This window comes from Alosa alosa, chromosome 23, assembly GCF_017589495.1.
Source record: "Alosa alosa isolate M-15738 ecotype Scorff River chromosome 23, AALO_Geno_1.1, whole genome shotgun sequence".
In the NCBI taxonomy this organism is placed as follows: domain Eukaryota; kingdom Metazoa; phylum Chordata; class Actinopteri; order Clupeiformes; family Clupeidae; genus Alosa; species Alosa alosa.
In genome coordinates this window covers 22,910,819-22,934,489 of record NC_063211.1, presented here as the reverse complement: position 1 = coordinate 22,934,489, position 23,671 = coordinate 22,910,819, and the positions used below count along the sequence as shown (strand labels likewise).

At 40.7% G+C, this 23,671-nt stretch overlaps 1 protein-coding gene across 1 annotated transcript in view; it reads left to right on the top strand.

The window, feature by feature from the left end:
- Positions 1 to 13,437: 13,437 nt before the first annotated feature.
- Positions 13,438 to 23,671, top strand: part of gpc5a (glypican 5a) — a 136,732-nt gene continuing 126,498 nt past the window's right edge. Inside the window, exons 1-2 of the mRNA XM_048235517.1 lie at positions 13,438 to 14,033; positions 18,641 to 18,802. Coding sequence (XP_048091474.1) covers positions 13,877 to 14,033; positions 18,641 to 18,802 — 319 coding nt within the window. The 5' untranslated portion in view covers positions 13,438 to 13,876. The remainder of the gene's footprint in view (positions 14,034 to 18,640; positions 18,803 to 23,671) is intronic.

The window sequence follows — 23,671 nt, the reverse complement described above, 5'->3', positions numbered from 1 at the left end:
TAACACGTTTGCAAGAGATGACTTCTGCTGTGCTAAGAAGGTAGATCAAAGGGATCCCAGTTTCATGAAGTTTATTTTATCAATAAAGAATCACATATAATCTGTCATGCTCATCATTTTCATCTCACGCATACTCAATAAACAATGCCAGGGTAACACTTTACGGGTACATGAATTATCATGAATTCATGCATGAATTAATTAATAATTTATGCATTACTTAATTCCTTTATATCTTATGAATCGGAATTGACATGAGTTCAAAGTCTCTCATTCATGACCTCATGCATGAACTACACATCAACTAAAGCATAAGTTAAGGTGGGTACATCATTCTGATTTATGATTTCTTAAGCATGATCATCATGATTACATGCATTTAAGGTTAATTATTCATGATTTCATCATGTTTGTGACCCCTCAACTAAAGTGTGAACAATGGCATGCATGTGCTTAGAGAACTGCACAAGTTGTGATCAAATTGGAATTTGAGTAATGATGACCATATTCTTGGAAGAAAAAGAAATCATCATGATCATTCTTAATAAATCATAAATCATAATGATGTGCCCACCATATTTAATGCTTAATTGATGTGTTGTTCATGTATGAGGTCACAAATGACAAACTATGAACTCATGTCAATTCCTGATGATTCATGAGATATTAAGGAATGAAGTAATACATAAATCATGGATTAATTCATGCATAAATTCATGATGATTCATACCGTAAAGTGTTACCACTTGGGTATATCTTTGTCTTCGTAATGTGTTAAATGACAATGGAAACCCGACCAGATCCGTTCTCATTGAGGTGCACTTGGCCCTGCAATAAAGCTTTTAAAAGTCCCTGGTTCCTGTTGCAGAGAACGCTGAGCTTGCTGCCTCTCTGCCTGGGAGTTCATTTAGTTTTTTTACTGTTGTCTTTTGAGTACTTGTTGTCTTGATTTACTGTCTTCTTGATTATGTTGATATTCAAGTCTTCACTGATATTCAACCTTTACTTTTAAAAATCCAATGGCTTTCGTATATTTTTAAAAGGTATGAGAGTTTGGGTCAATGGTTTTGTTGTCGTCATATGGCTCTCCAGGGGCCTGTTGCACAAAAGCAGAATTAAGATATCCGGGATAAGTTACTGAGCTGCGCTCAATGAATCCAAAACAAGAGCGTACAGGCTTAATTGGTTGCCCAACGAGCAAGCCAGGATGAGCAGACACGGATTCATCAAGCCAGGTGAAACCTATCCTGGATAAGTGTGCGCTCACTGCTCCCTCAAATAGACCCCGCCACCGATCACAGATTCACCATGGCAACTAGAGCGGCTTCATTGCTACTTCTACGGTGTGAAGTAGGTAGATAGCCTTCTCACAACAGCAACAAACAGCAACACCTCTGTTAAGGAGAATATTGCAACTAGTTCCGCGACCACCACGTGTGAAAAGGTTAGGCACTCCCGTGACGTCACATTGTCGCATGACAGGTCGGGAATGGCGAGTATGTAAAAGTTAATGATCACAAACGTTTAAATAATGACAGTGGGTGTAGGTATATGTGATAACAATGTGTAGTGGGCAGTGGAATAAGTATTGTTTTTTCATTTGTGGTGACTGCTGACTGAGATAAGGGATGAGATTAAATAGATCCTGGAACTTAGCCTGGTCTGGAGCAGGCTAGCTCCACAGAACAACTCATCTGCAACAACTCATCTGCAAACTTGACAAACTGGGACTCAGTACCTACCTCTGCAACTGGCTACTGGACTTCCTCTGTCAGAGGCCCCAAGTAGTACATGTTGGCAACAATACCTCAAGCAGCATCACACTGAGCACAGGGGCCCCCCAAGGCTGCGTGCTCAGTCCGCTGCTCTTCACCCTGCTGACGCATGACTGCACTGCAACCTACAGCAACAATCACATAGTGAAATTTGCTGACGACACAACTCTGGTGGGTCTCATCACTAAGGCGGCGAGACTCAATACAGGTTGGAGGTCGACCATCTGACCACGTGGTGCAGGGACAACAACCTCCTGCTGAACGTCAGCAAGACCAAAGAGATTGTTGTTGACTTCCGGAGAGGTCACACCCAACACCTGCCACTGACCATCGACGGTGCTGTGGTGGAGAGAGCGAAGCAGCACCAAATTCCTGGGGCTGCACATCAGTGAAGACCTCTCCTGGACCACCAACACTGCATCACTGACCTAAGAGAGCTCAGCGCCGCCTGTACTTCCTAAGAAACTCAGGCAGCAAGTGCTCCACCAGCCATCATGACCACATTCTACCGAGGCACCATTGAGAGCATCCTCTCCAGCTGTATCGCTGTGTGGGGCGGAAGCTGCACTGAATACAACAGGAAAGCCCTGCAGCGCATAGTGAACACAGCTGGAAGGATTATTGGTGCTTCACTCCCCTCCCTGAAGGACATTTACACCACCCACCTCACCCGCAAGGCTTACCAAAATTGTGAGTGATGCAAGTCACCCCGCCACAATCTGTTTGATCTACTGCCCTCTGGGAAGAGGTACAGAAGCCTGCGCTCCCGCACTACCAGACTCACCAACAGCTTCATACACCAAGCTGTAAGGATGCTGAACTCTCTCCCTCCTCTCCCCCCCCTCCACCCTCAGCTACATAACATCCTGGACATTGGACCCAAAATGGCCGCCTGCACTACTCCACTTGCACACTTGTACACTTTACAACTTAGTGTTGTTGTCCTGAAAACACAACACTTCTGCTGCTCTTACATAACTTGCACCACTATGCCACTTTCTTTCTTACTTAGGTCAAACAGAACTACCCAAGCCTTTTATTGGCCTGACTTTGCACTAGTATTTTATTGACTGTCTATGCACAATTTCAACCAAATTTTGCTGCTCTTATTTTTTCATTATTATATGTGCCCTCTTATTTACTTATTTACTTACTTTTTTGTTTACTTGAATGTTATGTTTGTCTGTGGACCTAAATTGGCAAAATATGTCTTGTCTTCACCGTGGGATAGTGAGAAACGTAATTTCGATCTCTTTGTATGTCTGGAACATGTGAAGAAATTGACAATAAAGCTGACTTTGACTTTGACTTTGAGAATAAATCACCATGGTAACTTATACCATAACATATCCTGCTGCCCCCTATCCTGCTTTTGTGCAACTGGATCATGGATAAATTGAGCCAGGATAACCAAGATATCCCGGCTTAATCCCTTATCCTAGTTTTGTGCAATAGGCCCCTGGACACCAGGCGGGACACAACGTGTCTTTGTTTGTGACTAACACAGTTAGAATCTTCACGTCCGTCAGGCACACTGTCTAAATAGCAAATCAACTTGCACACCCAGGGGTGTGTCAGTGAAAAACCAAGGTATGATCAGTGACTGCATATTGCTATGTTGCCAATGAAAATGATAAATGCATTATCAAGAATCTAGCTTATGATCTGCCAAGGTCCTGGCAATAAGTCCCTAGCAACACATTGCAAGACTGTGCTGGTGTGCTTGTCTGATTATTTACTCATTCAAATGTCATTAAGCGAGTGTTGCTTTTGTGCTATGTTTCCGACTGTAACCCCTTATTAATCGGTCCTGTAAAAGTAAATAATTACAAGTAAGACTTTGTTTTGTTGTTGTCTATGAGCTCATTATGCCGAGTAGCTACAGAACGCAAGTATACTCTTGTCACGCACACTCCTGTTTAGCAAAGCAAGTTTTTTTACTCATCATCATAATAGCAACGCACCATGGTGCAAGCGGTCCTGGCTTTTGAAAGGAATGGGAGAGAGCACTCTCATCGGTTTATTGGAGTGTACGCCCAAAACACAAAGATTAAAGAAACATAAGTAGGCCCACAACTCTTTTGAACTATGTCTGGCTGATCTGAATCTGAACATTCACTGTACTGTATTACTCCATTTTCTCTTTTAATAACTGTCAAACATGAAGCTTGAAATCGCTCCTCTCTCACTTTGAATGAATGGATCGCTCAAGTCAGGCCATAAGGCATAATGCGTTGTGATACTAGCGGGCTAGCTAAGACTCTGGGTGGGGATGTCCTGGGATACTGCCACTCATGGAATGCACTTGTCCAATCAGAGAGTAATACATAGTTTGACCGGACCTAATTTTATATATGATTAAGCGAGGTTGGTGATTGGCTGGCAGCACATAAAGGAGGACCTGTACAGATCCCAGGTAGCATGTGATGTATGTTGTGGCTGTGTTGAGCCAGTTGTGCATTGCTGTCTTTCTCAGCCTCGATTGATTGATTGATTGATTAAATGAATGAATGAATGAATGAATGAATGAATGAATGAATGAATAATTTGGAATCTTACATTTCCCTTATAGTTTTCCATTTTTTACAACTTGATTCTTTTGAAATTCGTTTTATCTCTGGCATGGCTTCTTTGTCGAGCGGCAATCGTGATGATTTCCCAATCAGTTATTTGTTTAGTTTTCAAATTCCTCTGAGAGGACTGGAACCGTTCATTTCTTTATTCTACAAATGTATTAGCTACAAGAGTTGATAGTTTCAGATATTGTGCTTCAAGAATCTAATGTTTAGTTAATCAGAAAGTAATTGTTTCAGAAGTCTAGCTAGTAAAGAAGAGGATTGCAGGGTTATCAGATCTAAACAAATAAAAAGAAGCAGACAAAAACAAAAGCAAATGTTATGACAATAATCACAATGATTCACTCTGCATTTTGTGAGTCTTCTCAACATTTAACTTCAAAGGTGCAGTCAGCGATCATACGCAATTTCAAGCCCAGAACATTTTTGTCACATTCAACCATCATCTCTGCATATATATATATATATATATATATATATATATTAGGGCTGTCAAAATAACTGATTAATTTTGATTAATTATTTTCAGAAAAAATAACTGATTAAAAAAATTAGTGCAGATTAATCGATTCCGTATGACCTTTGACCCCGAGCCGTTCTAGTCAGTAAAAATTAGACTGTAAAATGAAGGAGAGAAAAGAAAACGTGCTGCCTGGATCATTGATTGGAACATTTACTTTTAAAAAATGGCCGGATGATGATAAAAAATAAAGTGTTGAAAATAAAGTCCTCTGCAATGTCTGCAGCAAGGAATTTGCATATCACCGGAGTTCATCAATTCTATAGTCGCACATCAATGCAAAGAAATAAGTGTTGACATTGAGGGGAGTGTTGATTTATTTTCATTGTGTCCCCCAGGTTATATCTGTGGCCTGAAATACCTTGTATGTGAAAAATGTGATAATTATTTGAACAGTAAAAATAATGTTTTTTAATTGTAATGTAAATTAATTGTTTCAACTTTAATGTCACTAATACTGATTAATCAATGATTCATTTGAATTCAAATGTTTAAAATACTTTCACGGCAAAAATTATATATGCGATTAATTAATCACAGAGTATGTAATTAATTAGAATTGTGGTATTGGTGTGCACTTTTAATTAAAAATGGGGTTTCTATCAAATAAGTTATTGCAATTAAAAAATATTGCAAATGACATTGTCAATGTATCCAGCTTGCTTGATATTGCATAACGCTGTTGATCAGGAAGGATCATGACCCTTTTGGGTTTTAACAAACTGCGTACCCTATACCCTGCATGCGCTAAATGGTGACTGATGACAAGAGGGATAAATATGAATTTTTCATCATGTTGCTTTAGGTGATACATAGTGCAACTTTTTGAACAATATTGCAGGGCAACCACATAACCGGTCCCATGTGTTCGGATTGGGCGATTCAACTTCTCAAAAAACTGATGATTAAAGTTGTCAAGAAACTTGAGGTTATGTGAGTGGGAGTGTATTGTCTGTGTAAGCAAACTGCACATTATTCCTCTTGCACTAGATCATCTTGAAACACAATATTCGAATCACAAAAAGTCTGGACAAAATAGTCAGCACCAGTCAGAGGCTACATTCCTTGTTTTGCACTTTTTTCATGTCTCACATCACCAAAAGTATTGATTGGAGTATTTTCAAACTACACAAAGACACACCTATAACATATTTCGATACAAAATATGAAGCCATTTTTTTGTATTTGTATTTTGTATTTGTACTTTGTATTTGAAATATGTACAGTTTTAAATGCATGTATCATAAATACTGTCCATCCCTGCTTAACAATTTGTTCTATTTCTCCTTGAAGAAGAGCACCAGTCCACTAAAGATGACAGATGACAACCAAAACTTTAAACAACTGATTATAGACTGCAGTTTCAGAATAAATTAAGTGAATGTTTATTTGGACAACATTTTTCAGACGTATTTTATCAACAAATGATATGAAATGTTTGCTGATAGTTAATGGTTACAGAAAAACAGAAGTTCTGAAGAATAGTTGGTGTTAGCCTATGTCATACTCATGACGTCAACAGCTATTAAAAACATTTGAATTTTGAAAGATGAAAGTTAACAGCTGTTGCTGCCTAACATACAGTAAAAATAATAAAGAAAAAACTTACAAAAGACTGATACTCATTTCATAAATTATTTGTGAGGTTTTTTTTTATAACTAATACCATAAATATGAAAATAGTGTATGGTAGACCATTTGATTTGATTCATTATGGCTAACGTAGTACTGTAACTCCACTGTAAACCTTTTAATTCAGAACACACAATCTGACCGCTTGATTGACTAATCGGATGGGGGTGAGCACATCACATCCCATTTAGTATAATACAAGTTTGAAATTGGGACATTGTTTGTTCTTTTTTACATTATCATAATCTCATTTCAGACACAACTAAGGCACAAGATCATGGCCAGACTCTGACTCAGGGAAAATCCAAGGTCAAGCGAGTATAACTCAGCAATATAGTCCAAGGTCACAAGAAGTTTCCCTCATCCAAACTCTTGAGTACGAGCAAAACGCTCATCTTCTTTAAATAAGAGAATGCTTTTTGTTTAATGGTACTTACATATATTGAACATTGAAGTTTGTTTACTGATTTGTATTGTTTATGTTAGGACTGTTTGGAGTAGTCTATATTTCAAGTGGAGATAACTCAGACATTCAAAGTTACGACTCACGTCATTAGTTCAATATGTTGATCATTTCCTTCCTCTGAGCTTCATATTATGTAAAATGTAATCAGAAATCTAAACAATTGTTTTAAAGCACATCTGCAGCGTGTTTCTAAAGTAGGCTTGGTAAAGCTGTATTAAATTCCTCTTCTTTGGGGAAAAAAGAGTACAGTACGTGTTAACATCATCCTACACCATGCTTTCATGTTTTATTTGTTCTCAGCGGAAATTTGTAGCCTCCAGAATCCAACTAAGTTTCAGGCAGCATTTCTCCAATGTAGCCATAAGGTTTCAGAAAAAAAGCACAACAGCTGGTGGGGTCCTCTGTGCAGTCCCATGCCTTGTTTTTGTCTTTCTCTGTCTTGTTTCCCTTGCAGTCTGTCCAGTTGTCCTTGGCTGGCCTGTGCACTTCTCATGTGAGATTTCACAGATGAATAGGTTGTGGTAGGCAGAGGTGAGTTTGACTGACCTTAGGTCATAAACAGGGACAATTCTTTCCCTGGCTCTTTTGGGAAGAACAAAAAAACATCTCCTGGCCCCCCTTGTGGGAGGAGTCAAACTGCTGCCATTTTAGACAGACAGAGGAAAAGGGAGAGAAACTGAGGGCGAGGGAGTGCATGTGTGGGAGACTTGCTTTGTTGATTCGTATAGGAGAGCTAGGTGTTTGTAATGATTTTTTGTAATGGATAGGCTAGCCTACTGTAGAACTAGTTACTTTTCTCAAATGGGAAGACTAGACTACTATGAACAAAGTAGTTTAATAACTACCATTTTTAACCATCTCTGTTACGTTATGTGGAAACACTTACTATTTCAATGTTTGCCTTACTAATCTGAAAAATACTTGAGTCAGTTGTTGCTGTAAATACATTTTTGGCAAATTAGAATCTTCTGTTCCCTCCATTGCCATCCAAAATGGAAGCATTTCCTTTGTTCAGAGGACACTAGGCTCGGGGTGTTGACCAAGGGGCAGCCTTGAGCCGCATCTGACCTCTGTGTCCGTGTAAGGCCTAAGGTCTCTCCCCCCACTGTGGCAACCCTGGCCCCCTCTCTATTGGTGAGTGGGGGGTTGGGGGTTACAACTGAGTGATCAAGCACAAGACAAAGCATAAGCACTACACAGAGAGAAAAAACCAAACAGTTGCTTCTGGGAGAAAATGAAAGAGGAGGGTAAAAAAGGTTGAAGAGATAATGCAAGGATGAATTGAGTCAGATGTGGTCTATAACATTGATATTTTGAGGTAAATAACAGAGGAAAGGACAAGTATTTACAAATGTAAATGTAAACTCCAAAATGTTTGAGGTTGACCACCATATGTGTATTTACTGCATGATGAGGAAAAGGTGCTACCAAAGAATATGACTTTTCACTATGGTAGCATGCAGTTTTTTTTAAACATTTTTGGAACTGGCAATTGCAAATGTGGATGCATAGGTAGTTAGGCCTAGATAGTCAATAGGTTTTTTTTAGATATAAAACCAGGAGATATATATGCTAAAAAGCATACAGTCTTTACTTTTAAATAAATACAACATATATTTTATATTTAGGCTATAGATTTATAGAACGTTGTACTTTGCATAGGGCACTAGATATAAGTAGCCTAATTGGCAAAACGAAATAGTGACCAAAAAGCCTCTTTACTTAGACTTTAGAATGTTCTATTGATGCTAGAAAAGTTGCTTAATGGAGGACTTTACAGAGTTGTCTAAAGTAGGCTAGGCGACCTTTTTATCCGATATTTCCCAGGCTTATATTTTTATCAGATGTTGCATAAAATGTTTTTCCCCCAGAAATTAAAGCAAAGCAAAATCACGTGCCTCTGTAAAACTCTCAATAAAAAAAAAATACTTATAAAAAATATTTCGTTTATAAAGGGAAAAAAAACGAATAAACATGAGCTGTAATGAAGACATCGGGACTCTGTGTTGAACTATTTTCCCCTTTCCTCCAACTCTTTTTTAGGATTGGTGGAGGGTAAAGATCGGAAGTAGTTTATTTATGCTAATGAAGGAGTTGGGGGTTGTAGATATTTACGTTCAACGGGAGCCGCCCTTCATTCACCCACATGGTTATAGGCAGGTTGTATTCGCGCCACTTTCGCAATTTACTATGATTTATAAAGTCAGGTTGGGGCACATTTAGCTCTCGTTTGGATTTGCTCCCTGCTCTGTACTTGAGCACAATCGCAAATTAAAAGTTTACGGCGTACTTTTCGCACATTTGCTTGTAACGGTGACAGTAAACGGTAAGTGTGAGCAAGTGAGTGAAGATGGTGGATTTCACTGGTGAGTGTCTTACTGTGCGTTATTGACAAGGAACCTGTTGTTAATGTTTTGCTGCGGTGGATTTGTATTTCAGTCATCTTTTCTTCTCACGCTTCTTTGGATTACCCGGAGTTTGGATTTTTGCTGCAACCCTTTCGGGAATTATTTTTATCGCCGATAAAAACAATGTAGTATGAGGCGCATGGTATCCCTCTCCTCCTCCTCCATAGTTGTGAGAATGAGGGAGATTTGAAAAGCGTGCTGCTGTTGGGTTCGCTGCAGTGCCCCCATGAACTTAGTTTATGTGACGACTGCTCGTGACTTTTGATATAGTTTAGTCAATAATCTTTTGTTGGCTACGATGGAAATCTATTTTTGTGTCGTAATCGAAATGTTTTCTTGATATATTCTATGTGCAGTGGCGTGTGAGTTAAAGTGCCTCTAGAACAAAGCAGTAGCACATGGGGCAGCTGTAGGCCGCGCGCTCTCTAGTTAGCTAGCTAGCTAGCACATGATCAGGTACTAGGGTTTATATTGCGAATTACAAAATGTGAGTTATTTCCGAGTTGCTTAACAGACTGAGCAACACATGCCACACCATCTCATCTTGGGTTCCTTGAAATGTAATATGAATGAACTAAAAATATTTGACCACTGGTTAGCAAGCTAGTTGAACCTAGTTAGCTAGGGAGCTAGTTAGCCTGTATTTGATGTGACTGGCGGTTTTAACGTTATGCCATGTTGACTATCGTTAGGTGCCTAGCTAGCTATCCTATTTTATTTGCGGCGCACTGGTATTCAACATATCTCAAGATTGGTACTAAAAACCTTGAATGTTTTTGGAGTATCGTATTTTGTATTACATCGTAGTTTATTTAGTTTTCTGAAGTTGGCATGCTTCAAAAGATTTGCTAGGTTAGCCTGTTAGCTCACAGCAAGTCAGCCAGTGCTGGCCGCTGCTAAGTAAGGCGCGAGCCGTTTCTCAAGACACGAGTGGTCGTCTTACGTTCGCTTCTTTGTTTTCGCTATGAAATGCTTCCCATCAAGTTTTCGCAAAGTCTACCTAACAGATACTTGACTCATGTCGACGAAGCACAATTTAAGAATGTTTTAATGCAAAATAATTTAGGCTTGCGGACTCGGCGGCGCCATGTTAGTGCAGACCGTGGGGGAGGGGTGAGCATTGATGCTTTCCAGTACGCACGCGTGGGATTCGCCGACAACGCGGGCCGCAAGCTGCGCAATTCATTCATGTTTTCTTCTTACTTGGGCAGTAACGTTGAAAGTACAAGTCGTTATTTGGTTTGATAATGAACTATTGTAACTGTCTGTTTACATTTGTCGTGTTGAATACGAGAGTAGCGTAACTTTAGCGATGTGAAATGAATACCTTGATATCTATTGTGGCATGTGCCGTGCCATGAGGTTGTTAAACATACATGTTTGGAAACCTATTCAACATGATTCCAACACAATAACCCAAGCAGGATATCAGATAACTGCTTACTGGATGCTTTTGCAATCTGTCCATATATAACACTTGTAAATTATTCTCGCCTCTCTTTTCCAGAACTTTCCTGATGTCCTCGTCGAGCAGTTCGTCACTGTTGCGTGCAGTTTGCCGTTTTGACAATGGGATGAAGACCTTTGCGGAACTCCGCCGTTTGTTGTCACAGTATTGCCAAAGTGCTTACAGTGCAGGTAGTACTATGGAATACCTACTGCAGTGGAGGCACTTCTAGCAATATCCTGGCTATGTCGAACCAGTGTTGAAGTGCTAAAACGACTTGAATAACAACTTTGTGCTAAGGTGCATCTAGTGCAGATAGTGAAGTAGACTAGCACCTACTGCCCTAAGTGCTCCTTCTGGCATGAGGGCTTGTTATCTGCATCCAGCGCAATGTGGACATGCCATCTTCCATAGGGTCATGCTTATTCCTTATTTTTTTGCAGTTCTCTGCTAGTTTTGCATAGTTGCACTACAAGAAAACATGAGTTGTGCAAATCTATGCAAAACTGATGGTGGCCTGCTTTGTTCACCACCTTTCCAAAAAGCCTTTTTAATTGGAGGGAGGGAGTGGAATTCATGTACCAAATTCATGCCTGTACCCTCCCCTCCCTCCCCCAGACATCCCTAGTCCATCTCTCCCTGGCTTGCTTTGCAGAAGTATGTTGTGTGGAATGAGTTTCAGCAGTGCTAAAGTGCTTATAGTGCAGGTAGTTGTTAAGCCCTCTACTGCAGTGTGAGCACTTGAAGTACTTCTAACTATGGGCATCTGGATAGGTGTACTAGTGTTGGACCCACCCCATATCTGCCACAAGTGGCTGGGCACTGCTAGTTTTGCTGGTTTGCATTCAGCTTTAACAGATGGATGCTGTGCAAATCCATGCAAAACTGACTGTGACGGCAAATTGACCCAGAATCCGCTTGATTATGTGTGTGGTCCCTTTCTGCACAGGTTGGGATAGGTAGCAATGCTGTGCATTGGAAAGGTATTGCACTTGTCCCGGCCTGTTGAGGATTGAGGAGATTATGCCCCTGATATAAATTCTGTAATGTCTCAGTATTTCAATTAATGGTATTTATCTCGCATGATGTTGGCCATAAATGTTAAATAAACCGCTACAAAATGTATCCTGTTTTTTGACTGCAAAATGTAATGAAGGCATAAGCTTATTTGTTCGGAGACCTGTTAAGTTTGAAATGTATGTTATGCCTGGTACACTTTGTTAATTATGATGAGAAATTGGATTTATTGGAATAAGATGCAATATTGTGTATGTGGCCTTTGTTTCGTTGGTAATGGAAAACTGATGTCCAAATTTTTATGTTTTACTCAATAAAATGAAACTAATCTGAGCCAGAAAGTGTGGACTCTTGTTTTGCGGATGGGAGGTGCAGATTCTGTGGAAATGTGTGCTAATGCTAGATTTGTTGGTATTGATAAATCTTGATGGCTCAGTTTTTCTGTATATTCTGTTAGGACCAAGTTAATTCTGCTCTGCTTAATTGTTGTAATGAAATATTGCATTGATGTTTTTCAATGGAAGCATGTTTGTAATTCCTAGGGTCGTAATGTGCATGTCAGATCACCGAAATTGTATCCAATAGCACCTGCTTGATCTGGAAAATGTTTCTCAGAATTATTATTACTAGTAAGATTTACCAGTGGTAGGCGAGGAATATGTATCAAACGTGATGAAATGGAATCATATTTTTAATGCGAATATTTAGTGTGAACAATGTAATGTAACTACGCTACACTAGATAAAACAGATGGTGTATAACCCATGTTTAGGGAGTTTTGACAGTAAGTGGCTTTAAGTTACATTCAGAAAGATTACGAAGGATGTGGGAAGTCTACTAGCTTTGTCTCCCCGTGGTTGGTTTTTTTTTTTTTTTTTTTCTTTCTACAGATGGTTTAGTTCAATCCAATTAAGGGACTGCGGAGTGAGTTAAGTTATCCTGTTAGCTTGTGTTTGTTTCAAGAGCAAAATATTAGTGCACCATTTGAGTTGCCGTAATTCTGCGGTTGCCCGCCTTACCCTAGATTTGCAACTAGCATTTCGTTAATATAAATTAATAGTAAATTCGCGGTGCAATTGAACTTTTATAAAATAACATAAAAATAATGATTAGTAAATACCATATGGTTTAATACATTTGTTTTACTTGGTAACGAGTATTTGGCTCGCATGTATGCCCATTACCCACTTACTTTTCTTTCCAGAAATTTCCCATATTGGCATAGCAATGCATGGTTTAGCTGACGTTCCTGAGTTTTTGTGATTAGTTTTTATTTCACCTGTCAATCAGTTCCCAAACTATAATTCAGTCCTAAATCATTCTGATTTGTTGGCTCTTTTTTTATTTATTTATTTTTCTCTCTTTTCGTCTTCTGATTGCGTCGATTATGGACTATACAATGATACAGATGTGCACTTATAAAAAATGAAATTAATATTAAAAATCCAAAATATGCAGTTTCGGTGTTTACCAACAGGTGGCTCTTTGGTGCATTTCATATTCACGCACACAGGTATGAGTTTAGCCAAATGCTTCGAAATTTAGTTTGATATCAACGACACGCCTGCAATTTACTCGTTGTTCAAGTAGGCTTAAATAGAAGTAACAATGGATTTTAGTGTGAAAAATTAAGCGGCGGCTGTATCTCGTGTAGACACTGTATATGATCGAGCGTCCGCTTGATGGCTCTGCTTACCGTGACTGTGAGCGCCAACACTGAGTCCTCTTGTCAAACTACAGATGCCGCCCATTTTCCCTTGACAGCTCCCACCATTGCCAGTTGTGTTAAGCATGCTGCTACTCGCGACACTAACTTCTTTCAATTTGGGAGTGACCGAATTACCACCGGTGTGACTTCAACATCCGACAACAGAAGAGTCTTCGTATGTGATACTGCGGCGGCACTCAAAGAAGACAAAGTGCATTGTGTTTTGTGACTTTTGAAACGTGGAACTAAAACTTCTTGCAAGGTTAACTGTTAACAGCGCTTTTGCTGAAGAGAACTGAAGATTTTGATCGGAACGTTATTTCTCTTATGATGGGAGCACATGCATTGGGATTGTTTTGTATGATGTTCGCCACCTTAACGTGCTTAAATCTGGGAAGTCCCCCGAACTGCGATGAAGTACGCAAAGTTTTTCAGCAGAGACAGATCGGACCGGTGAAATCCTTACCTGACAAACCGCGGACAGGTATGAACGACTTTGTATTCAGTGTACCTGAACACCCAAATAGCCTAACCAAGCTAGCAGCGATGTCCTAGAGTTGGAATGCCAAATTTTGCTAGGCTGTTTTTCCTTTGTATTTTCTAACAGTTCTGTATGTCCGTAAATGTAAATTAGCTGGAGGTGGTCAAATAAATCATAAAAGGGGCTTTGTTAAACTTAGAGCCTGCGCCATAGTCAATTTACCTGTCAGCTTCAAGACGACTTTGCTGAATTCTCACTGTGCACAAGGCTGTTTGAAGGAATCAGATTTGTCTTACACAAAGCCTAAGTGTTTCTGGAATATTAGGCTAGACCAAAATAACAGATGTACTGTATGGTGGTGACACAGTATCTTGCAGGTCTTTAGAAGGTAGGCCTATCTTAGATTCACTGAAATAGTGACAATTAAAGATTATTCCTTTTTTCAGGCATGCTGCCATAGCAGAAGGGATATTAAACAGCCATTAGAATGCTCTGTAGCTACTCCCTATCTTAAAGCACTGTTACATTGAGGCAGTTTGTATAGGGTCTCCTCCCTCCCTATCCCATGCCATTTACGATGTCCCATCTTTGACCAGACAATGCACTTGACTTATGAGCACAACAGCAATTAGTGGCATGATAACATTCATTCCTGTTTACACAGCTGGTGCCCAACATGGGCTTATTGCTGCAGTGTTTGACTTGGGTTCTCCTCAGGCCTCAGGATTTTGCGGATGGTCTCTGCAATAATTGGAGACTGGTCTGTAGCGTGACTAAACAGGGAAGGCCCAAACTCTGCGAAGTTATGGATGCTAAGTGGCACTGAATGGATTTTATTATTAGGGTGTTGTGGTGTTGGACCCCCCCTCTGGGTTACAGGGAATAGGCCTGCAAAAATCAAGCAAAAAACAAAAAAATCTATGATATTTACCGATGGCAGTGGCTGATGTTTATCTGTTATGTTGCATATTCTTCTGCACTATGTAAATGTGTTACATGCAGCCTGGGACATTCAGAGAGGGTGCTCTGAAGGCTAACAACAGAAATTAAGCTAACAAACAAATAAAAAATATTGGTATTGAAATTGGTTATCGGACAAGTATTGACATCTGCTCATTTTAAACATCAGTACCGACATCTGCCCAGAATTTCACAGTCGGTGCATCTCTACAAAAATGCATAGTCAAAGATGTGAAAACATTGTCAAAAATGTTGTCCAGTTTAGTTTCTGGATCTTCAGAATTGTGTGCCTGGCTCTGGTGCTGCGAACAGTGATGAAACTTGTGATGAGACTCAAGTGAACACAGTGATGAAACCTGAATGTTATGCAATAGTTACACTGTCAGTGTCTTCAGCATCAGGTGACGTTGACTTTCAGAGATGTGTTTTTGCTTGAAAACCCTGGCCTGTACTATGAAGAACATTGTTTTTTTTAACATGCTGCTATAAGTCAACAGCAGCCTTTTTTCTTCGTCTTGACAGGCACTGTAACACTTGAAGTACAATACAAGCTGTTTTCAATGTTTTCATTTCATTTCATTTCATTTGTAATAGGAGGGCGGCCTACTTGAGCACATCAGGGACTGATGTTGGCTGTTGTAGCGTTTGTCCTAACCTGTGTTGGAGGATTGACCTAGCCACAAACACTACGGAGTAATGTGAGGAGAGGGCATTGAGTTTCCTAACTTTCCCCCCACCGCAAATTGTCTGCAGAAGAATCTGATAATGGCTGAGTTTGGGAACAGTGCCACATTTAAATGCTGAAATGAAATTTGTTTAAAAGTAGTTAATGTCTATCTAATTTCTACAAAAGTGTAGCGCCTGTACTTCCCCGGTTCCTAGTCAAATAACATAATGCAATCTCTGTGGGTCTGTGCACATGATCCATTATGTTTATAGGATGTATGGGGAATGTTATTAGCTTTTTGTTAGTAATTACAGGGAGAGAGGATGTAAGTGGACTGATGTTTCTTTCAGAATTTGCTTTGCATCTGAAATGCAAGAGATACAGATGTCCAGATCCTCTAGTCATTTAGGCCTGATCTGGGCTGAATCTGACTGGTGTTGGCCAGATGCCAGAATCGGTCCACTCTGTTGCTATAAGGATTGCTATTCTTTAGTTGATTCAACCATTAGTGAAGTTACACACTTACATCATTACATGCAAACACAGACATATTCCAGCCAGGGTGTACACACTAAAACAAAAAACAGACATAGCAAGGTCAATTTTACTAACATATTTAGGCCTATCATACATGGCTAGATACAGTCATGCACATTGCATCTATATCTACATATATCCACATGTTGGTATGCTGAAGTTTGCTTGCTCCTCTTTTTCTTTTTACATTAGATTTATACCCTGCTATATTTGAGCACTCAGAAGTTTTGTTTTAAGGCAACACAGGCCATCAAAACATGAGGCCTGTCACCCAAGAACATCACTGAGTTAATGAATGAACCTCTTTCATAGATCTTGCAACACCAAAACATGGATGTCTCAGAAAACATAGCGGTGGCTGGCAACCACATAATTCATCCTTGTAGCAAGAGAGTAAAGGTACATGAAGCTGCAAGCCATGAAGCATTGAATAGTCCAATTATGTTCTCCTTCATTAACTTCCTCTCAAAGCTTTTCACGAGGACGCCTCTTAAAAAAACTAATGTCTAAAATGAGTGTTGGCTGAGGCTAAGAAACAGAAGGCTTTCAATCTGGCCCCTGTCTCCAGAGTGAATCGCTTACAGTGCTTACTCAAATGTTTTTACATAAATTTAGCCTCTTGAGTCAGACCTATTTATTTCTGTAGGTTAGCATTACTTGGCAGTGGTGTAAGATATCTAGCGAATTTTTTTTCTTATAAATTGGCAGTTGCAGTCTATAGCTTGTGGTTTGAGAGACTTATAAAATAAACTGACCACCCTTTTCAAACAGGTCCCTTCACAGTCATCTGGCCCCCTTAGCCCCCATCATGGCTCTGCTATTAGGGTGTCTGGGGCACATGGCTCACATGCCAGAGCAAGCCGGTCCAGGAGGAAGGCTTCACATTTCATTTGTTTTGATTCGATCAATCTGAAATCTTTTGTGGGCAATTCCTGTCTCTGAAATATTTTTTTTTTGTCAAGGTGTGATAATTCTGCTGATGTGTGCCTCATCAGAGGTTTGTGGACTTAAAAGGCTGGGTTCAGACCAGGAGAGTGTGGAAGTAGGCTACCAAACAGACTCCCTGTGAAAGCTGATTTTTTTTCTCTCTCTCTTTTTGAGGAGTAACTAAGTAGCTCTCTGTAGGTGTGTGAAAACATTTGAGCAGTCCCAGCCTGCTAGGTGAATATGGGGTCAGTTCAGCAGAGCCAGTATTCATGACTTCCATGAAAACATCTCTTTGATGGGGAAAAATAGGGGGGAGAAGGGGAAGACATTCAAATCTGTGTTTAGGCTGCATGGGCTGAACAAGAGAAAATCAAATGATCTGAGAAACATTTGGAACAAAGGCCCCACCATTTGTTGGTTCAACAAAGATAAAGTCCTCTTTGCTGATGGAAAATTGAAAGGAGGGAAGAGGAAGAAGACAAAAAACAACAGAAATCCCACCGTCTGCTGAGGAACAAGAACAAATCAATCTTAAGATTTTTTCTGCGGTGGATAAGTGAACATACTTCTGGGAAGCAGTTGTGTGTGTGTGTGTGTGTGTGGGGGGGGGGGGGGCAAAACCTGGGGCTCTTTCATGTCATCTTATCAACACCATGAATTCCTCTTCTATGTGCCACCTTCTGCGTCTCGCCCTCAGGACGTCCAGATCGCTGTGGAAGGAAAGACCGATACGGTCTCTGCAAGTGTTGTCACAGCAAGTCCATGGACTCTTTTTCTGGTCCTTCTGCCGTGGGCACACAGTCTTCACTGTACCCTTCATGTTCGTGTGGATTGTTCTCTCAGACCACGGCATGGAAAAAATTAGAATCTTAAGTCTGTCATTGCGTGCGGGTGATAAAGAGACTGATCACTTGAGAGATTTGCCCGAGTGTTGTTGCATTCACCAGCTTGTTTGAGCATGCAGACAGCACTGCAGTTGAGCCTGAGTTGATGGCCTCCTCTTGCATGCCTGAATCGCTTAAGTGATGGTTGTCTGCCTCTGGTTGAATCCTCTGATGTGATGAGCAGCAGAGAACTTGGGAGTAAAAGTAGGTCATCGCAGGGAGATAACAGGACAGCTCAAAATAACTAAGGGGGCTAAGCCATACCTGAGCCGATATCGTATTGGCAGGGGATTGAGCAAAAGGAATATTTTATGGCGTATTTGACTGACGGGGGTCCAGAGAAGCATAAGTGAGTCAAAAATGTTCAAAGGATTTTTAAAGTGACAAGAAAAGCTGCAATACTGCCCAAAAAAATCTCAAGACATAAAAGTATTAGCTGAGTCTGATTTGTCTTCCTGTACTTCCTGTATCCTTTTTTCTCATACAGTCCCGTAGTTCCATCTTCCATCCAAAAACATCTGCATTATACTGTAGTAAAGGCATGGGGACTGAAGTCCAGATTTTGTTATAACACCATCCTCAACCAGTTTGAGCCTTATTAAAACTTAAGTGATATCTGAACTCCCCCTCTCCAGGTAACGACCTCCAGGTGTGCTCGTCCAGGAATCTGACCTGCTGCACCAAGAAGATGGAGGAGCGCTACCAAGTAGCTGCTCGCCGTGACATCCAGAACCTTCTCCAGATCTCCAGCTCCCCGCTCAAGTTCCTCATCTCACGGAACGTGGCAGTGTTCCAAGGTGAGTGACACATCTTGACCCCCCCCCCCAACACCACCACAGGTTTACAGGATCTTCTGCTATACAGGGGTCTCTCTCTGAGCAGGTGGGTCTGAATGTGTGTGTGTGTGAGAAAGAAAGAGAGAGAGAAGAATAGTGTGACGATGGCCAGACTGAACTCTGGGCTGCACTGGCTGTGTGTTTGCTCCAGCTTTGCGGGTCTGATGTGGAAATTAGTCTTGCCCACGGCTATGGAACGTGTTGAGGCCCGACAGAGGCTCCTAAAGGATAACCCTGTAGAGCCTTGTGAATTTGGGCGTTCCTCTAATCAAATTGTCAGCGCCGGCATTTGGGTAATTAAGTTTCTACCAAATCCAATTTTCAGTGCTGGGTGATGTGACATAACAGTAGTGTGTAGCCAGCACAGACTGCACTTAAATTGATAGAGGACTAGTTCAGGGACTGCAACATTTGAGTCAAACTGTTTTGCCCCTGTTTGGTATACACTTAAAACATTCAAGTAAACTTCCATGACTGCGTGCACCCATGGAGGTCTGCATGAGTTGCCAAATTAAAAACCCTTTTGTCTGTGTAATGTCTGTGTGCAAATGCCCGCCCCCTTACAGTTTCAGTCTCTCTCCTTGGAATGATAACCTCCACTTGAACCACCCATCAAAAGACAAACGTGGACAGCCAGTAATCTGTGGAAAGGGTTTTTATTATAGGGACAGCCTGTTTCTCAGCAACAGAAGAAGAAGGCCCCTCTTTAGTCGTCGCTAATGCTCAGGGGAGAGGTCGGCTCTTCTTTCTCTCTCCTGACTGTGTGGGGACTTGGGTTACTAATGGCGATAATTCCCTGTCAGCCACTTCAGTTTGGGCACGGGCCACACGGAGAGAAGGAAGTGGACGCTGACGCACGCTGACTTTTGTTGTCATTTGTGAAGTACGGATGCCCCTGTCCCCACCCCCCCCCCCCCTGTTTCCCTGTTTCGTGTCTGCTGTAATGATTTGTTAAGAGGACCAGGAAAAGCTAGTGTGTGTGGGTGTTGTTGGATGACTATGAGGCTTGAGTTAGAGCAGCCATAAAAAACTTCAGAAAGAACAATCGGTTTGATGTACACTCTGTTTCTCATTTTGTTTAGATTTACCTCCTATTTAGTTTTTATTTCTAGCAAACTTTATGTTTGAATAAAATATATGTACCGAATTGACAACACACATGGGCCAAAATGGGCTTTGCTACCTCATTATCTTGTCTGTGTCTCCGTCAGTAAGTGACCTAGTATCTCAGCAATGTTCCCCTCAAACACAACCTCAGACAGACATTACCTAAGGCTACTGAGTCGTTCAATCTTGGCTGCCTTACAGGCCAGCAGTGACAGACACATCATCAGGTGTGGAAAAACTCCTGTAGCCATCCTCTGAACTTAAGGTTGTTTTTCAAACCACATAACTAAGAGCTTTATTAGGAATACACATCAATCACTAATTATTTCACGGTCTTTCTCTCTCTATATCTCAGTCTTCTTTGTGTGTATGTGTGTGTGTGCGTGTGTGCGCGCCCGCCCGCCTGTGTGTGTGTGTGTGTGTGTATACATGTGTAGCATTTTAAAGACCAGCATTTATCTTCTTGGTGTTTATGTTTAGATGTGTCTTGAAGATTTACAATGTTATGCATTATAGTCACCATGGTGTTTTGGTAAACCCCTGCACGTACTCCTGGTTGCAATTGGAGGGAGGGTGTGCCCTGATGTTGCTTTGTAATCACAAGATGTGCTTTATAAGATTATACCCACATTATAACAGCTCCTGTGTCAGTCACCTGTACACATTTTCAAACACTCACTTTAAAGAAGTTAAAACATAACATCTTGTTTAGCAACTATATTAAGTTACTGATATGAGGCCTGTGTAGAATATGCACCAACAATAGCATTATTCAGGGCTCCAGATTACTTACAGATAACTTTTTTTATTTAGGCACCAGCACATAATTTAGGTGCACACACACTCACACACAAAATAAATAGACCATAAAAGACCATAACACCTCCATTTATCACCCAATTCGTTCGAAAATTCAAAAACAATGTTTTTTAATACTTCAAAGTAACATTTGATAAATTAACCTTACATTTTTCAGTAGCCAAAGGTGTGTAGATTTGAACAAAATCTGGTTTGGTTCTTACCAGGGCTTTTACTGCCTGAAATATCCGATTTTGTTTACCGTGCTCAAGGGTTAGTGCTGGCCTGGTGGGTCGTCTACTTTCACCCTTTCAACGGCACATGAACGGTTAGGCTGAGAATTCTCGTCGCTACTTCAGAATTCCACTGGAGCTCCAAGCGGATTTGTACACGCAGCCTTACAAGACTGTTAACAGCTCTTTAAGTCACGGTAAAATGTAATTTTTGGTACATAGCTAATTTAGATACACTTATGGTGTGGGTGCACAGGACACAGGAATCCGCCATCTTGGTTTGTATAGAAATGAATAGTAAGTGACACATACACGTAAGAGGACGGAAACATGGGACTGGTGGTAATAGGGAGCGATCCGATAATTTTTTTTTTTTTTTTGGTACCCTCAATCTTTACTGGTTTGGAGAGAACCATGCACAGCAACATCTACCAATAGATCTATATTTTTAGGATCTCTACCTTACATCCTTGGTTATGTTAAAACGTTAGACCTGAACAATAAAATGGTATACAATATCTGTAATTTGTGTATAACACATTAAAACAGGTTATTAAGATTATCACACAATTCAGGTTACTAACAGATGATAGCAACATTTTAGGTGCACTGGTGCAACCAATGAAAGTTTTTTTTTTTGTTGCACTGGACAGATGTTTGCACCCTGGAGCCCTGAGTATCTATCATAAACATTTGAAAGACCTTTCCAATCCTTTATTCGTATTGCAATTTTGTTCCTGCTACGAATTTGGGGGAAATGACTTTGTATATTGCTTCCAAACCAATTGAATGGAAGTTCCAATTCAAATCGGAAGTTGTGTGCTTGTTACAGGGCTGTTGTACTGCACCGGATGGCCTCAGAACTCCTTTGTCTTCTATGAATTGTGCATGGATACGCATTCTATGGCTGGCTGATAATCGATGGCCCTTTATTCCCGGTGGTAGTATTTATTCTGCTCAGGGCAGCACAAAAGTGATTTCATTTTATGGACCCTTTCAAGAGAGTTCCATTATCAGCATCATAGTTGGCCCCACAAGGCTTCCTTTTTAACATTCCATATGTTATCTTAATGCAGAGGAAGTAGATTGGGGCCCAAATAGAACGTTCAAGCATTGTTTTTGTTTTTATTGTTGAAAGGGTCTATACTGGGTTCCCCACAAAAACAAGGTGAGCATAGTATGTAGTTGATGATAAAATGCTGTGTTCAACATAACTGACCGGACAGCAGTAGCCAGCTTTAGAGATTGCACATTTTTCATCGGGCATGATGTAAATGTTAAAGTGATTTAAAGCTATGGCTCCTAGAGTTGTTGTGATGCATAGTAACACAAAGTATTCATAGAACTCTTCACCTTTCATCATGGATTACTTGTCGTGTGGATTGCATTCTTCAGTAGCTCTTAGTCTTATCCTCCATGAGTGGTTCAAATGCAAATGGCATGTGCTCCAGATGTTCCATTAATCTTTTATAGCGATGCCTCACTTTGACTTCTGAGACGGTGTGAAGCCAGAATTTGCTCCAGCCACAGTCTACCTCTCTCTCTCTCTCTCTCTCTCTCTCTCTCATCCTCTTGCACCCACAGCCACTTGGGGTTTCGGTAGCCTCGCTCAAGTTCCACCCAGTAGGGAACAGCGTGCTTGTCATTGTTGTGGTGCGACATGACAACCCTGAGCTCAAGGCAAGGGTCAGTCCAGGATGACTCACTGGGGAAACCCTGTCCCGAGTCTGAACCGTCAGCGCTGTCACCAGAAGGAAAGAGGCGAGTGGACGCGAGTCTGTTCCCACCATCTGTTTGTCCCTGGCTACACTGGGCATGACGAGTCTCTCATGCAGATGATGTTCCGATTGGATCTATACAAGATCCCTTTGTGCAGCTCAGTTGGTCAGCATAATGTCCTGCAGCATCCTTTCCTCCTGGACATGGGTTTTCTTTGTAATTGAGCAAACAACTGCATTTCAAACCTTTGTTTACAAGAAATTGCGAGCCTATACTTCCGAAAAGATGGAGAAGGTGTTAAATGTGCCAGTTTCAGTTTCATTTCACTACTGGTTACAGCCCTTTGAAATCGGAAGTGAAGGAAGGGTCTCCAGACCCATTCTCAATCTCAATTAAGATTTGAGAAGCGGTCTGGTGTTAGCCAGGCTAAATGTGTCCCATTGTAGTTACAATGCAAAATTAGATATGTCTGAGCAATGCTGACTCAAGCCAATTCAAAATTCAGCAGTATTCAGCTTAGTTTTCTGAATAATTATTTGGCTAGAAGCCATCTGTTACTAAGGCCTAGTCCACACGTACCAAACCGATCTTTTTTTCCTCCGTCTTCCCTGGAACAGTATCAAGAATATTTGCGTCCAAATGGATCCATCTCAACACGACTCAACACGTTACTTCATACCCCAGGCCTATAGGTGGCACTGTTTCTTTACAGAAATTGACCAAAACTTGCACTTTACAAACAGACAGGCTTTACTTTACGACGAAATGGCTAGTGCAAGGAAACCAGAATTGTTTGTGTGGACTGATGGTGAACTGTCAACTGTAGTCAACTGTAAAACTAATAAACTTTATTTTACGGTTTGTGAAGGGTGCAGTCCCGTCCTTTATTTGGCTAACTTAGGCCTCCTACTAATCACCTTTACTTTCTTTGGTTGTAGGATAGTCCGTGATTCACATTAGTTTTGGCAATCAC